The 15,381-nt window shown below is 43.2% G+C and overlaps 1 protein-coding gene across 1 annotated transcript in view; it reads right to left on the bottom strand.

The window, feature by feature from the left end:
- SPATA21 (spermatogenesis associated 21) overlaps positions 1-15,381 on the bottom strand; it is a 32,796-nt gene continuing 17,415 nt past the window's right edge. The window contains 3 exon segments of the mRNA XM_024749985.1: positions 1-1,442; positions 1,959-2,133; positions 2,948-3,123. Of these exon segments, the coding sequence (XP_024605753.1) occupies positions 1,385-1,442; positions 1,959-2,133; positions 2,948-3,123 (409 nt within the window). The 3' untranslated portion in view covers positions 1-1,384.

Genomic DNA, 15,381 nt, shown 5'->3' with positions numbered 1-15,381 from the left:
TTTTTTTAATTTTTTAAAAGTAAGCTGCAGGCTTTGGCTTGGAAAACCCCAGGGGAGTTGGGGGCAGAAACCTGAGGCTGCTGCCCCTTTATCTGCCTTCATGGTACTGTCCCCTTCCCCCAGCTCCTCCCTGACTCCGTGAGCCAGGCCTCAGACCTTCCAGCTAACTGCTTCCCATGAGCCACTACTCTGATGTCAGCCTATAACCAAAGGAGCTGGGGGTCTGGGCCTGGTGACCAACCCTTCTCCGCCCACTCAGTCAGGGTGCTCCCCACCTGCAGGCAGGAGGCAACACCCTATCTGCTACCATCAGCCCCTTCCAGAGCCCACTGCCTCACCCCACCCTGTCTAGCCCAGCCGTACCCTGCTCTGCCCCATCTGGGGATGCTCTGCTCAGGGATGGGCCGGCAGGGCTGCCCCAGCCTCCCTGGTAGGCAGAGACTCTGGAAACCTCTGGGGTCCTGTTTTCGGCCATGTGATCCCAGGGGTGCATATGGGCCCCTTGGGTATCTGAATAGAAGGGCATGGGAGGGAGGGCCGCACCCCTGCAGTCCTGCTCTGCTGGTCTAGCGGGTAGCTGCCCACCCTACCCCACCCCGCACTGCGGGCTCCTGAGTTGGCAGATTAAGCATTTTATAAATTGTATTTTAAATACATGTTTTAAACTTGTCAGAACCTTGTCCTCATTTCAGTTTCTGGCCTCCTAACCTCTTGCTGTGGCTGCTTGTTTAACCACTGGGAAGCTATCTCTGCTCAGTCCTAGGGAGGGGCTCTCGCTTTGAGTAATAGGACTGGGGTGGTGTATGGATTGGGGCCACGGACCCACATGCTTAGGCTCCAAGGGAAGGGCACCCCTGGGTCCTGGCCCTCTGTTGGTGAGAGCATGGCTGAGGCCCCTCCTGCCCTTCCACAGGGTCTGTCCGTTTTAGGGGCCAGGGTCTTTCCCAGGTACTTCCCTTATGTTCACCATTCCCTTCAAGCAAGTGGGAAAGAGAATTCCTGCCCTCATGGGACTCCTAGTCCAAGGCGTGGAGACACCCATCTGAGAATAGTCCCAGCTCTGTGCTTTGAGAGTGCACAGGAGGTCAAGACTTTGAACCCAGGGCCACCTCTAGCAGGACTCCTGACTCTCGGCGGTGTTTTGAGGCGAGTCTTGCTTCAGGGGCTCCGAAGCCTGAGGGAGGCTGAGGCCCTCCGCTCTGAGAGCCGAGTGGAAGGGTGAAAACCTGGGGCCTTCCCTGGCACCAGGCACAGAGGCTGAGGTTCTTCTTGTTTATTGGCTTACCAGGCCACAAAAGCAAAATCCAGCAGCAGTCCCTGCCTGATGACCCGTCCGTCTGCAGGCCCTGATTGCTCAGCTGCCCAGAGTCAGGACTCCGCAGGGTCAGTGGGTTCGAGCCGGCACAGAACTGAGCCACTTTCGACTGTCAGAGCTGGGTTCCCTAGGGAGAGAGGTGGAAGAGAAGGGTGGGAGGAAGTGAGCCACCCCATGTGCCCAAGGGGAGAGGAGTCCTTCCCAGGGAGGTGATGGGGCCAGCAGTCGGGCTCAGAGGCCTGATTCCAAGTCCAGTGTTCTTTTATCCCAGGATGCCTGGAAGAGGACTGCTGCAGGGGAAGCTTCCCTCCACCCAGCTGCTAAGCCTGTTTCCTACTACTCCTAACATGGAATCAGACTCAGGCAAAGGACTTAAACCCCCTGCATGAGAAAGGCAGGTAGTGCTACCGAGTCCCGGGCACAGAAAGGCGTGAGTACCCTGACTTAGGAACAATCTACCTGGGACACAGACTCTCAAAGGTTAGTTTCTTCCCCCTTCCATCCTTTCCCCTTTTTCCTCCCTGGAACAACAGTCTCTGAGGCATCTCTTGGAAGGATGGATTTCCCTTGGGTTAGGCCAGGGACTTCATAAGGAAGGAGGTGGATGGGCCTGGGCTGCAGTCCCTGCCCTCTGGGTACCCACCTGCTTCCTTGAGATCTAGTCTGGAAGAAGAGGCTACGGGTGTCAGGGCCCAGGCTGGTGGGAGTACACAGCTCCAGCATGTAGTGGCTGCCCTGCTTCCGGCGGACCGTATTGTCCAGCCTCGGGCAGAGCGGGATGCAAGGCACCTGGGCATAGGGGCTTTGCAGGTTGGCAACTCGCAAAGGTGGCAGAGGCAGGAGAGGGGAATGTTTCAGAGCACGTCCAGTGCTGGGAGGCAGGCAGACCCATGTGAAATCCCAGCTTTGCCACGTAACGACCTGGGTGGGTTTGGGCAAGTAACTTAACCTCTCTGAGCTTCTGCATAAGCTGGAGCTGGTGGTGGTATCCGCCTCAGAGTTGATGATGAGGATTAAGGGATAATATATGCAAAGCACTCAGCTAAATGCTGAGAACAGTGTAAGGGCTAATACCTGCTTAAAAAGGAGCACATGTCTTTGGGATGAGTCCTGGCAGAGTCTGATAGGCACACTCTAAAGACTCTAGAAAGCTTCTAGCCCATCACTTGGCACACAGTAGAAGTCTACTATTACGGGAAGGTAACCTTGCCCAGAGAAAAGAGCACAGGTTTTAGAGTCAGACCTGGGTATAATCTCCCCTTTCTGACACATGCTAGCTGTGGGACCTTGGGCAAGTTGCTTAAACTTCAGTTTTCTCATCGTGAATACGTGGGGTAAGTATGTGATTATGAGGATTAAATTCTAGCGTGTCTGCAAAGGGCTTAGCATAGTGAGTGACCCCAGAGGGTGCTCAATAAATGATGAGGTGGGATTGCTAAGCACTCTTCCTTCTCAGTCCAGGCTCTTGGGACCAACCTGTGCTCAGGGCTAAGGCTCAGGGGAAAGGGTGTGCGGAAGGCTGGAGATGGGTGGTGATTATCAGCCAGCTGGCTGATGGCACACAGTTAAGCCCGAAGTGGGAAACCATGTCTCAGCTCCTGGGCCTGGCTGTGTGGCACCCAGGGCCCTCACCATAGTTCTGCTGCTTCAGCTGGCTCAGGATCCTGAGGGCTCTTCGTTCTGGGACTTCCAAGGTGTCTGCCTGCTGCGGGTTGTAGGGAAGCTTCTTCTGGGACTGCAGCCGGCCAATGGCCGGTTCCATCTCTCGGGCCTTACAGGTGCCTTCCTTCAGCTTCTTCTGGTAATAGCTGGGGAGGCAGTGCCGCCCAGCTCAGCCCAGCCGTGTTTAATTCACCCTCCTCCTCCCTCACTCTTTCTGAGCCCCTGTTCTGTCAGGCCAGCTCGGGAGCAGGGCCACAAGAGATCTGGGTTTTAGTCCTGGCTCAACCATTAACTTCCTGTAACTGTGGGCGAGTCACTGCTCTGCTCTGGGTCTCGGTCACCCCTATAAAGTGGGGGGAAATGGTTATCTCTGCCAGTCATTGGAAGTCACTTGATTTCTCTAAGCAGATCAGTCAGCGCTTTTTATAGGGTTAAAAGCAAAGATTAAATAACAAGACCCATTAAGCATTCAGCAAATTGACTCAAGGAAAGAGCTTGGTAAATGTTGCCCGTGATTTCTATCACTGGTATTTTTACTTAGATGTGCACGTGCTTTGTAAGCCAGCTGTGCAGTTAACTCCCCCTCAGTTTCCAGATCGCAGTTAAAGGCCATCTCTTCCAGAAAGTCCTCTCTCCTCCGATAGACGGGTTAGGCTCCCACTATAGGCCCCCTGACAACTTGTACTTAACCCTATCACAGCGCACTTAATACTCTTAACTCATCATTACTTGCCTTTTCCCCACTAGACTGCAGCACCGTTCATTCATTCATTCAAATATTTATTAAGTGTTTACTGTATGCTGGCCACTCACCTAAATGCTTGGGAAAGAGCAGTGCAGGAGATATTCATATAAGGTCCTTGTGTCATCTCTCAGCCCCACCTCTTAGTCCAGCCACTGTCACAGCAACCACTTCTACGTGGGCCTCAACCAGCTCTGCACAGGGACAACCTGGCCCAGTCTCACCTCAGATCTTACCTCTTGCTGCTTGCTCCAGAGCCTCTCTGACACATATGCGCCCCAGAAGTGCAGGGGAGTTAAACACCTGTGTGGGGCACCCTTGACAAAGGAACCAGCAGCTGAGGTATACAGGCTCCTGTCTGTTCCCCTGATGGTTCTGAGCCGCCATTCATAGTCTCCTCAGAAGATCCTGGGGATGGCTGACTCAGTAGCACATCATTGTATTGGCTCCTCCTCCTCCTGTGTTCATGTCCCTTCCCTCACTTCTGCTCCCTGGTATCACTTTTTAAATCAACTACCTAGGCACACATCTAGTGGGAGAGTCGGACCATGAACAAGTAAATAAATTATGGTACCATGTGGGGAGTGATGGGTGTTCTGAGAGAAAGTAAAAGCTGAGTAGGAGGTAGTGATGAGCTGTTTTGTCCATAGTAGTCAGTGAAAGTCTCGAGGTGGTGGCATTTGAGCAAAATGAGGGGAGGAAGCAAGCTAAGTGGATATCGGGAAGAAGCCTCTTTCAGGCAGAGGGAATGGCTTGTGAAAAGGCCAGGAGGTGCGAAAGAGCTTGGTGAGCTCTAAGAAGAGAGGTGCTAGAGCTTGTGTGTGAGGGAGAAGGGGGTAGAAATGGGCAGCAAGATGGGAGGGCCAGACTACCTGAGACTTTGTAGGCAGTGTTGAAGGCTAGGCATGCTACTCAGAGTGTTAGGAAGCCCTTAGGGCTTAAGCAGGTGGTTCTGCTAGGACCTCTGCCTATCCCTGAAGCCTGGAATTTTGGGTTTTAATGAGCTTCACACAGAGAAAATAGAAAATGAATACCAGAGCCCTCAAATGGAGATTGGATCTAGACCCCTGTGTAAAATTAGAACCTGAAAAGACAGCATGCTGAGTAAAAAGATGGACTAGGAAATAACTTCACCCCACAGGGGCCAACAGGACATGAGCAGAGTGTGTGCAACTTTCTCAGTCGCAATTTTAAAGGAAATTGCTTGCTCTCTACTTCCTCTCCTTCCCCTTCTTGTGGGCTTGAATTTAGATGTGTTGCTGGTAAATTGGCTTAGGATTGACCTAGGGAATGGTGGAAGAATAAGTGGGAAAGAAACTGGGTGCTTGAGCAACCTTGCCTTCCTGCCTGCTTCCTCCAAGCCATCAATATGAGAGAAATAAACTATACTGTTTGAACTGTAGTACATTGGGGTCTATTCCTTAATGAATACACTAATCTAGAATTCTGTACCTAGCTAAATTATTCAGTAAGTGTGATGGTAGAATAAACACTTTTGTAGACATACAAAATCTCAAAACTCATGCCTCCCATTCATCCTTTCTCAAGAAGGTACTGGAAGGCATGTTCTTCCAAAATGAGGGCATAAACCAAAAAGAAAAGGAAGATATACATACAGAAAATAAGAGATCTAACACAGGAGAAAGACAAAAGTTAAAGGAAGATGGTGAAGGGAGATCCCACAATGGCAGTGCACTGCCATAGAGGACAACCAGTTTAGATTGGATCACTATAGCTTAAAAGACAGAAATTTCAAGGGCTGGCATTCCCATATCTGTCGCTGAATTACTGCCTTTCTAACCCCAAAAAGCTACTGGTGAAACATGCTCCCGTTATTATTTTTTTTAAGCAAATCAAACCAAGAAAGAGTAAGCAAATCAAGGAAAAGTAAGACATGTGATCCAGTAGACAGAATTCCAATCAGAGGGAAGGACGAAAGAATTCCTAGGATGACAACAGACTCCCAAGATGACGGCTCTGCAGCATGCCTAAGAAGAAATTAATCCAAAAATGAGAAAAATGGAATTATTTAGAAAATGCCTCCAAGAAAAAGAAGCTCTAGGAAGGTACAAGAATTGTCAGTGAGTACAAAGAAAAAAAAAAAGGCAATTGTCAACTTTTAGGAAATGAAAAAATAAGAAAGGAAATGAAATCATTATATAAAAAATGCTCAGCTATGAATAACTGTGTAGCCATAATATTAGAAACCCCAAATATTTAGTAAAAAAATGATATATATTTGAATGGGGAAGGAGGAGCTGAGGGGATAGTTGTATCAGACAGCTAAATTCTTACCATAACAAGAAGTCAGTAGATACAAGTCTAAAAATCATTAACCAAAATATTGTAGTACATCCATATTATGTAGAAGTAACTGCCAGAAATATTCAAGAAAGAAAGCCTGGAGAGGGTGTGGAGAAAAGGGAACCCCGCTACGTTATTGGTGGGAATGTAAATTGGCACAAACCACTATGAAAGACAGTATGGAGGTTCTTTTAAAAACTAAAAATAGGGTTACCATATGATCTAGCAATCCCACTCCTGGGCATATATCTGGAAAAGCTGAAAATTCTAATTCAAAAAGATACGTGCACTCCAGTGTTCATAGCAGAACTATTTACAACAGCCAAGACATGGAAGCAACCCAAATGTCCATCAACAGATGACTGGATAGAGAAGATAAAACATAAAATGGAATAAAAAAAGAATGAAATAATGCCTTTTGCAGCAACATGGATGGACGTAGAGATTATCATACTAAGTGAAGTCAGAGAAAAGGCAAATATCATATGATATCACCTGTATGTGGAAAATAAAAAAATGATATAAATGAACTTATTTACAAAACAGAAATAAACTCACAGACATAGAAAACAAACTAATTGGTACCAAAGGGGTAAGTGGGGGGGTGATAAATTAGGACTTTGGGTTAAAATATACACACTACTATATAGAAAATAGATAAACAACAAGGACCTACTGTATAGCACAGGGAAATATATTCAATATCTTGTAATAACCTATAATGGAAAAGAACCTGAAAAAGAACATATGTATATATGTAACTGAATCACTTTGCTGTACACCTGAAGCATTGTAAATCAACTGTACTTCAATTAAACAAAACAAAAGAGCCTCCCCACAAAGAAAATAAGGTCCAAGCGGCTTCACTGTAAGTTCTGTCAAACCTTTAGAGGAGACTGAATACCAAGATTTCATGCACTCTTTCAGGACGTGAGAACACGTAACTCATTTTATGATGCCAGCATTATACTAACAGGAACACTAGATATCACCCAAAAAGCAAGTTAACGACCAATATCTCCTTTGAACATAGGTGCCAAAATTCTTAAAATAGCAGGTTGAATCCAGTAATATATTAAAAGGATAATACATTACAACTAAGTGGAGTTCTTCCAGAGAATGCAGTTAGTTTACATTGAGAAATCAGTTTTATCTACTATATTAACAGAATGTAAGAGAAAAACCTTATAATCATCTTAAGATGCAGAAAAAGAATTTGACAAAATTCAACTCCCATTCATAATAAAAACTCTCAGCAAACTAGAAATAGAAAGGCACTTCCTCAACATGATAGAAGTATCTACGAAAATCCTACAGCTAAAATCAAGCTTAATGGCGAAAGATTGATTGCTTCCCCCATGATCAGGAGCGAGGCAAAAATGTTTGCTGTCATCACTTTTGTTTTACTTAAGGTCTTAGCCAGTGCAATAAAACAAGCAAAAGGAATAAATGCTAATGGATTGGAAAGGAAGAAGTAAAGCTGTCTTTATTCACAGATGACATCATTGTGTGTGTAAAAATCTTAAGAAATCTATTATAAAAAGCTACCAGCACTAATAAGTGAATTTAGCAAGGTCATAGGATACAGGATCAATATACAACAATAAACTATACTTCTATAATACCAGCAATGAGCAATAGGAAAATGGAAACATCTACAACAGTATAAAATATGAAATACTTATGGATATGTATATATATATATTTTTTAAACTTCTTAACCATGAACTTTCATGCTTTGCAGAGGTCTAAACTCTCAGCACCTTATCACTACTTATGGATATATTCAACAAAATATGTAAAAGATCTATATCTTGAAAACTACAAAATCCCGCTGAAATTAGAGACCTAAATAAGTGAAGAGTTATATATACCACGTTCATGGACTGAAAGACTTGTTATTATTAAGATGTCATTTCTCCCAAAATGAACATATAGATTCAATGCAATCCCAACAAAATACCAGCAGGCTCTTTTATAGAGATTGACAAACTGATTCTAAAATTTATATAGAAATGCAAAGGACCTAGAATAGAACAGGATCTAGAACTCTTTGAAAAAGAACAAGTTGGAGGACTTACTCTACCTGATCTGAATACTTACTATAAAGCTGTAGTAATCAAGACCTATGTGGTATTTGCAGAAATATAGACACAGGAAGAGAATAAAGAATCCAGAGGTAAACCCAAGTGTATATGGTTAATTAATTTGGCGGGGGGACTTTCTATTTATAGTGTATTTTTTTTCTTAACTAAGGTTTTTTTGATAGAGTTTTTAGATTCACAGAAAATTGAGTGGAAAGTACAGACAGTTCCCGTTTACCCGCTGCCCTTCCCCCACACACACACCCACAGACTCCCCCATGATCAACATCCCCCACCAGAGTGGTACATTTGTTACAACTGATGAACTTACACTGACGTATCATTATTACCATAAGGCCATAGTTTACCTTAGGATTCGCTCATAGTGTTGTACATTGTATGAGTTGTGACAAATGTGAAATGACATGTATCTACCATTATGGTAATACAGAATAGTTCCATTGCTCTAAAAATCTGTGCTCCACTTCCCTCCCTCTCCCCTCACTCCAGTAAGCACTGATCTTTTTACTGTCTCCATTGTTTTGTCTTTTCCAGAATGTCACATAGTTGGAACTGTAAAGTATGTAGCCTTTTTGGATCAGTTTTTTTCACGTAGCAATATGCATTTAAGTTTCCTCTGTCTTTTCATGGTTTGATGGCTCTTATTAGTGCTGAATATTCCACTATGTAGGTGTAGCACAGTTAATTTTGTGTGGACAAGGTTTTCAATTCTTTTGGGTAAATATCAAGGAGCACAATTGCTGGGTCATATTGTAAGAGTTTGTTAAGTTTTGTAAGAAACCATCAAACTGGAACTTCCCTGATGGTACAGTGGTTAAGAATCCGCCTGCCAGTGCAGGGGACACGGGTTCGATCCCTGGTCCGGGAAGATCCCACATGCCGCAGAGCAACTAAGCCTGTGCGCCACAACTACTGAGCCTGTGCTCTGCCTGCATGCCACAACTGCTGAAACCCACGCACCTAGAGCCCAAGCTCCACAACAAGAGAAGCCACCACAATGAGAAGCCCGCACACCACAACTAGAGAAAGCCCATGTGCAGCAACGAAGACCCAAAGACGAAGACCCAATGTAGACAAAAATAAATTAATTAATGAATTTTAAAAAAACCCCACCAAACCGTCTTCCAAAGTGGCTGTACCATTTTGCATTCCCACCAGAAATGAAACAAGTTCCTTTTTTTAAATAGATTGATTTATTTTTTAAATTTATTTATTTTTGCTGCATTGGGTCTTGCATGTTTATGTATGTATATGTGTGTGTGTGTATATATATATATATATATATATATAAAAATAATATGTAAGTAATGTTTTTCTACTGCAGATGGTATTGATAAAAATTAACTTGTAAGAGAGCTGTATTTAATTGGCTTAAAGAAAGGGGAAAAAAAGCTTATGTAAATTAAGACTAGTCAAAGCATATGCTATCTCTACCAGATGTTTAACATTATAATGCTATGAATTCAACCTAAGAACAAAATGCACAGTTAAAGTGCACTGTTTGATGTATGTCAACCATGACAGTAAATTAAAAGTAAAAAAGAATGGAGAGAGCCATACGTTTAACTTTCTAGGTTCTTTGTGATTTCTTTTTTTCTTTTTTAATTTTGTCTGCGCTGTGCAGCTTGTGGGATGGTTCCTGGACCAGGAATTGAACCCAGGCCTACCACAGTGAAAGCGCCAAATCCTAACCACTAGGCCACCAGGGAACTCTGTGATTTCTGATACTTGCCTGATTTGTCCACAAAGAAACTAATATATATATACACACACTAATATGTATATTAGTACATATTAGACCTGAATCACTTTGCTGTACACCTGAAACTAACACAGCATTGTAAATCAACTACACTTCAATAACAAAAAAAATTTTTACAGACAAATTAGTCTTACTTTGATTATCTGATAAAAATGGAACTGATTGTGGAGAGAAAAATTCTGTGTTTCAATAAAAGCTATAACACACCTTTGTAGGTTGTTGAACAGTTCACTTTGAGCTTTTTGTCTTCTTTATAAACTGGCTCCTGCCACTTGTATTCACAAAGTGAATCAACATTTCTAGTTTCCCTCCACCCTCCTGACCTGGAAACTAGGACTGCCCTTTTCCCAATGCCCTGCAAGCTAAAGCAACTTAATATAAACATCAATAAGAAAAAATCACTGCAACAGATCATATATAACAACCCTGTATGCCTGCTGCTGTTAGTTCACGGGAACACCCAGTGCCGTCACCAAAGACATTCAAACTGCAAGCCAGAAAATTCATCAGAGAGCCACCAGATAGCCTCACTCCACCTTTTTTTTTTTTTTTTTTTGGCCACTGTGTGACATGCAGGATCCGAGTTCCCCAACCAGGGATCGAACCCGTTCCCCCTGCAGTGGAAGCGCAGAGTTTCAACCACTGGACTGCCAGGGAAGTCCCTCCACCATCTGAAGATGCTTTGAGACTGACATGTAAGAATCTCACAATTAACTGCCCTCTGGTCTCAAAAACTGAGTTTACAATTTATTCTAACCATTAACCTCTGTTTCTCTTTTTCCAAAGAAATGCCCCTCATTAAATGCTTGCTAGCAGCTCACCATATAAAAGCCTAAGTTAGGCGGGTGCCCTACTCCCACCTATACCATTGCCTCCTAGAGTGAGCTCCGACTGTCACTGAACTGACCTGTTCTCAGGACTCAGAGACGGATCCAGGGAAATACAGGATCATGTGCTTAGATTTGTTCTTTTCTGCTTGTTCCGATCTGTGTTTTCCTCCCCCTTTCACAGATCTCTTTGCAACTTCTAACCCGACTTTTTCTCCACGGCCCCCAACTCAGCTTTTAATAGATGAAACTTCTAGGGAAGTGCCAGATGGAGGGAATGAAGGAGTTTAGGACATGCCATCCCAATATGTGCCACTTCAGCATGTTGATTATTTTGAGTTAAAGGCACTTGAAAAACAGTAGATGCAAGAAGCGTCCACTGACTTTTTCTTTCTAAAAGCAGGAGACAAAATTCCCAGGTGAAAGCTGCCCTCCCTGAACCAGGAGGAAGAAACATTCTTATCACAAGAGAGGAAGAGGGAATTTCGCGGCGGTCCAGTGGTTAGGACTCCGTGCTTTCACTGCCGAGGGCCAGTGTATACGTGTGGTGCGGCCAAAGGAAAAAAAAAAGAGTCCAGGCCAAGAGAACTCTGTACAAACAGACATGGTTAAAATAACTCTTTATCTTCCTAATTCTGCATATATATATATATATTATATATATATATGTATATATATATATTTTTTTTTAGACTGTGCTGGGTCTTCGTTGCTGCGCACGGGCTTTCTCTAGTTGCAGCGAGCGGGGGCTACGCCTCGTTGCAGTGCGCAGGCTTCTTCTTGTGGTGGCTTCTCTTGTTGCACAGCACAGGCTCTGGGCACGCGGGCTTCAGTAGTTGTGGCACACAGGCTCAGTAGTTGTGGCTCGTGGGCTCTAGAGTGCAGGCTCAGTAGTTGCGGTGCACGGGCTTAGTTGCTCTGCAGCATGTGGGATCTTCCAGACCAGGGCTCGAACCCGTGTCCCCTGCATTGGCAGGCGGATTCTTAACCACTGCGTCACCAGGGAAGCCCCTGCCCATATATTTTAATTACTCTTCTACAGTTGCTGCTCTTTTCATCCTTGTATGCAAGCCCCTCGGGCTTGTCAGTTCTTTGGGTCTTCATTATTCTTGTCAGGGCTCCCATGTGCGTGTAAGTTAAACTTGTATGCTTTTCTCCTGTTAGTCTGTCTTACATCAGTCCCAGCTGGGAGCTCTAAGAGGGTAAAGGAAAATTTTACCTCCCCTACACACTAAATGTCATTTTTTACTTGAAAAAAGGACAAACTGTGGTTATGCAGCCTTGCGTATTTTGGCAGATATTTTCTCGAAAATGGATGAAGTTAGCCCATCCTTTCAAGGAAAACAGCTGACAGCGTTTGTTACCTATGACAAAATTAAAGCTTTCAAGTAAAAAATTAGAATTTGGGAAAGCAAATCCATTATCATGGGACTTCCTTGGTGGCCCAGTGGTTAAGACTCCGAGCTTCCCGTGCAGGGGGCCCGGGTTCGATCCCTGGTCAGGGAACTCAGATTCCCACGTACTGCAACTAAGCCCAAGTGCTCTAGAGCCCACACACTGCAACGAGAGAGCCCACGCACCGCCACGAAGAGCCTGAGTGCCCACGTGCCACAATGAAGGCCCAGTGCAGCCAAAATAATATAAATAATAAATAAATTTTTAAAAAATCCATTATAATAAGCATGTGTCATATGCATGTTCATACACAGAATAGTTTATAACAGTCAAATGAGTGAACTGAACTGTAGCCTCACACAACACTTCTAATATTTAAAAACTTTTTTTTTTTAAAGCAAGGATGACTTTATTTTATTTATTTTTGGCCATGCCATGTGGTTTGTGGAATCTTAGTTCCCCAACCAAGGACCCAACTTGGGCCCCAGCAGTGAGAGCGCCGAGTCCTAACCACTGGACCGTCAGGGAATTCCCTAAAGACTTGTCTGACATTAGGGGTGATATTAATAATTATACATATAATATGTAGAATAACTACAATGAAATGTGTCAACATTTAGAAGATACGCAATATGTTCTAAATGAACAATGCATGTTACAAAAGCCATTCATGGGAAAAGATCCATTTAAACTACAAAAACAATAGATTTTTTATTTAAAAGAGTACAACGAGGGTACTTCCCTGGCGGTGCAGTGAATAGGACTCCGTGCTCCCAATATAGGGGGTCCAGGTTTGATCCCTGGTCAGGGAACTAGATCCCACATGCATGCGGCAACTAAGAGTTCGCCTGCCACAACTAAGGAGCCCTGGAGCTGCAACTGAGGAGCCTGCCGGCCGCAACTAACACCCCACACAACCAAATAAATAAATATTTTTTTAAAAAAAGAGTACAACGAACAGTTCACAGATATGGCATCAGATTCCATATTGCAACCAACTTTTAAGACACTACTGCTCGTCAAGTTTGGTGTACTATCAAAGAAAACTACCTCCATGATATATGGGATATTAAATGAAAAGGCTATTAAAATACTTTTTCCAATTACATATTTGTGTGAGGCCAGATTTCTTCATATACTTCAACCAAAACAACAGATTGCAACAGATTGAATGCAGAAGCATATAGGAAAATCCAGCCAACTTCTTTTATGCCAGACACTGAAGAGATTCTCAATATTGTAAAGCAATGCCATTCTTCTCATTAACTTTCTTGTTTGTTTGTTTTGGAAAATATTATTTTTTCATTTAAAATGTTTTTTTTCTATTAACATGTAATGGGGTTATCTTTGTTAAATAAATTAATATTTTTTAGATCTCTCTGTTTTAAGTTCATATATAGAAAATATTGACAGTTTCCTAGACCAAAAAGTTTTAAAACTGCTGCTCTTGAGAAACGCTTTCCCAGGTATCCTGGAAACATATACAAAATTTTAACACTGTTTCTACCATGGCTGGAAACTGAACATAGACCTATTGTCCACCTGCAGAACAAATACATATATTGTGATGTAGTCATACCAGATAATAGTATGTAGCAGTGAAAATGATAAATGATCTACAGCTATGCGTAAGAACATGGATGAGTCACAAATACCTAACACTGAGAAGAAAAAGTAACAGAGGACTTATAGTATGAGTCCACTCCGATAGAGGTAAAAAAATATGGAAAGCTAAACAATAAAGTATTCAGGAATACAAACAAGTGTGAGTCAAAATTTAAAAGTGCCACTGCAGGGCTTCCCTGGTGGTGCAGTGGTTAAGAATCCGCCTGCCCATGCAGGGGACACGGGTTCGAGCCCTGGTCCGGGAAGATCCCACATGCCGTGGAGCAATGAAGCCCACGCGCCACAACTACTGAGCCTGTGCTCTAGGGCCTGTGTGCCACAACTACTGAGGCCACGTGCCATAGCTACTGAAGCCCGTGTGCCTAGAGCCCATGCTTTGCAACAAGAGAAGCCACTGCAATGAGAAGCCCGCACACAGCAACGAAGAGGAGCTCCCGTTCGCCACAACTAGAGAAAGCCCGCGCGCAGCAACAAAGACCCAACGCAGCCAAAATAAGTAAATAAAATTTATTTTTTTTTTAAAAGTGCCACTGCATATCCACCAGACTGACTGAAACTAGCAAGACTGACAGTATAGATTTGCACAAGATGTGGAGAAACTGGAACTCGTACATTGTTGATGTGAGTGTAAAATGGTAGAATCACTTAGATAAAAAAGTCTGGCAGTTCCTTGTAAGTAAAATACACCTATCCTGTGACCCAGCAATTCCATTTCTGGGTACTTACCCAAGTAACAAAATATATGTCCACACAAAGACTTGTACAAAAATGTTAATAGCAGCTTTATTCATTATAACCCAAAACTAAAAACAGCTCAGAAATCTACCCATGAAAGGATGGATGAATGAACTGTGGTATATTCATCCAATGGGATACAGTAATAAGGAGGAGTGAACTGTTGCTGCCCACAGCAACATGGATGAATCTCAAAAGCATTATGCTGAGTGAAAGAAGCTAGATACTAATGACTATATACGGTTTGTTTCCATTTATATGAAGTTGTCAGGCAAAACCACTCTAATGGAAAAAAAATTAGAAGAGTGATTGCCTCTGGATGGGGTGGGGGCGGTTCAGGGACCAACTGGTAAGGGTCATGAGGGCACTTTCTGGAATGATGGTAAAGTTCTGTATATCTTGAAAGGGGTTCAGGTTGCTGGGGTGTGGGCATGTGTTGAGACTCATTCAATGATACACTTAAGATCTGTGCATTTCACTGAATGTACATTATACCTCACAATATGCGGGGGGAGGAAGCTCTATACAAATATTGATCATTAGCTAATGCCATGTATGCTGAAGTATTTAGAGGGAAATAACTATCATTTACTTTGAAATGAATAAAAAATAATATAGATCGATGAACAGATGGATAGAAGCATGGCAAAAGTATGGCAAAATGGCAACAGTAGAATCTAGGTGGTTGGTATATAAATGTTCACTGTAAAATTCTTTTAACTTTGCCGTATGTATGAAATTTTCAATGAACGATAAGGGAAAAAATAAGCAGTGAAATTTTAAAACAAAAAGCAAAGGAATAAGGGTTGGTTCTTGTTAGGGAGAAAGTACTTTGTGGTTGGGGTAGGGCACACACAGGCTTCAAGATTACTGGAATTTATTTATATATATATATTTTTTTTTTTTTT

The sequence above is a fragment of the Neophocaena asiaeorientalis genome, unplaced genomic scaffold (assembly GCF_003031525.2).
Source record: "Neophocaena asiaeorientalis asiaeorientalis breed wild unplaced genomic scaffold, Neophocaena_asiaeorientalis_V1.1 scaffold275, whole genome shotgun sequence".
Classification (NCBI taxonomy): domain Eukaryota; kingdom Metazoa; phylum Chordata; class Mammalia; order Artiodactyla; family Phocoenidae; genus Neophocaena; species Neophocaena asiaeorientalis.
This window is presented reverse-complemented; position numbering and strand designations above follow the sequence as displayed.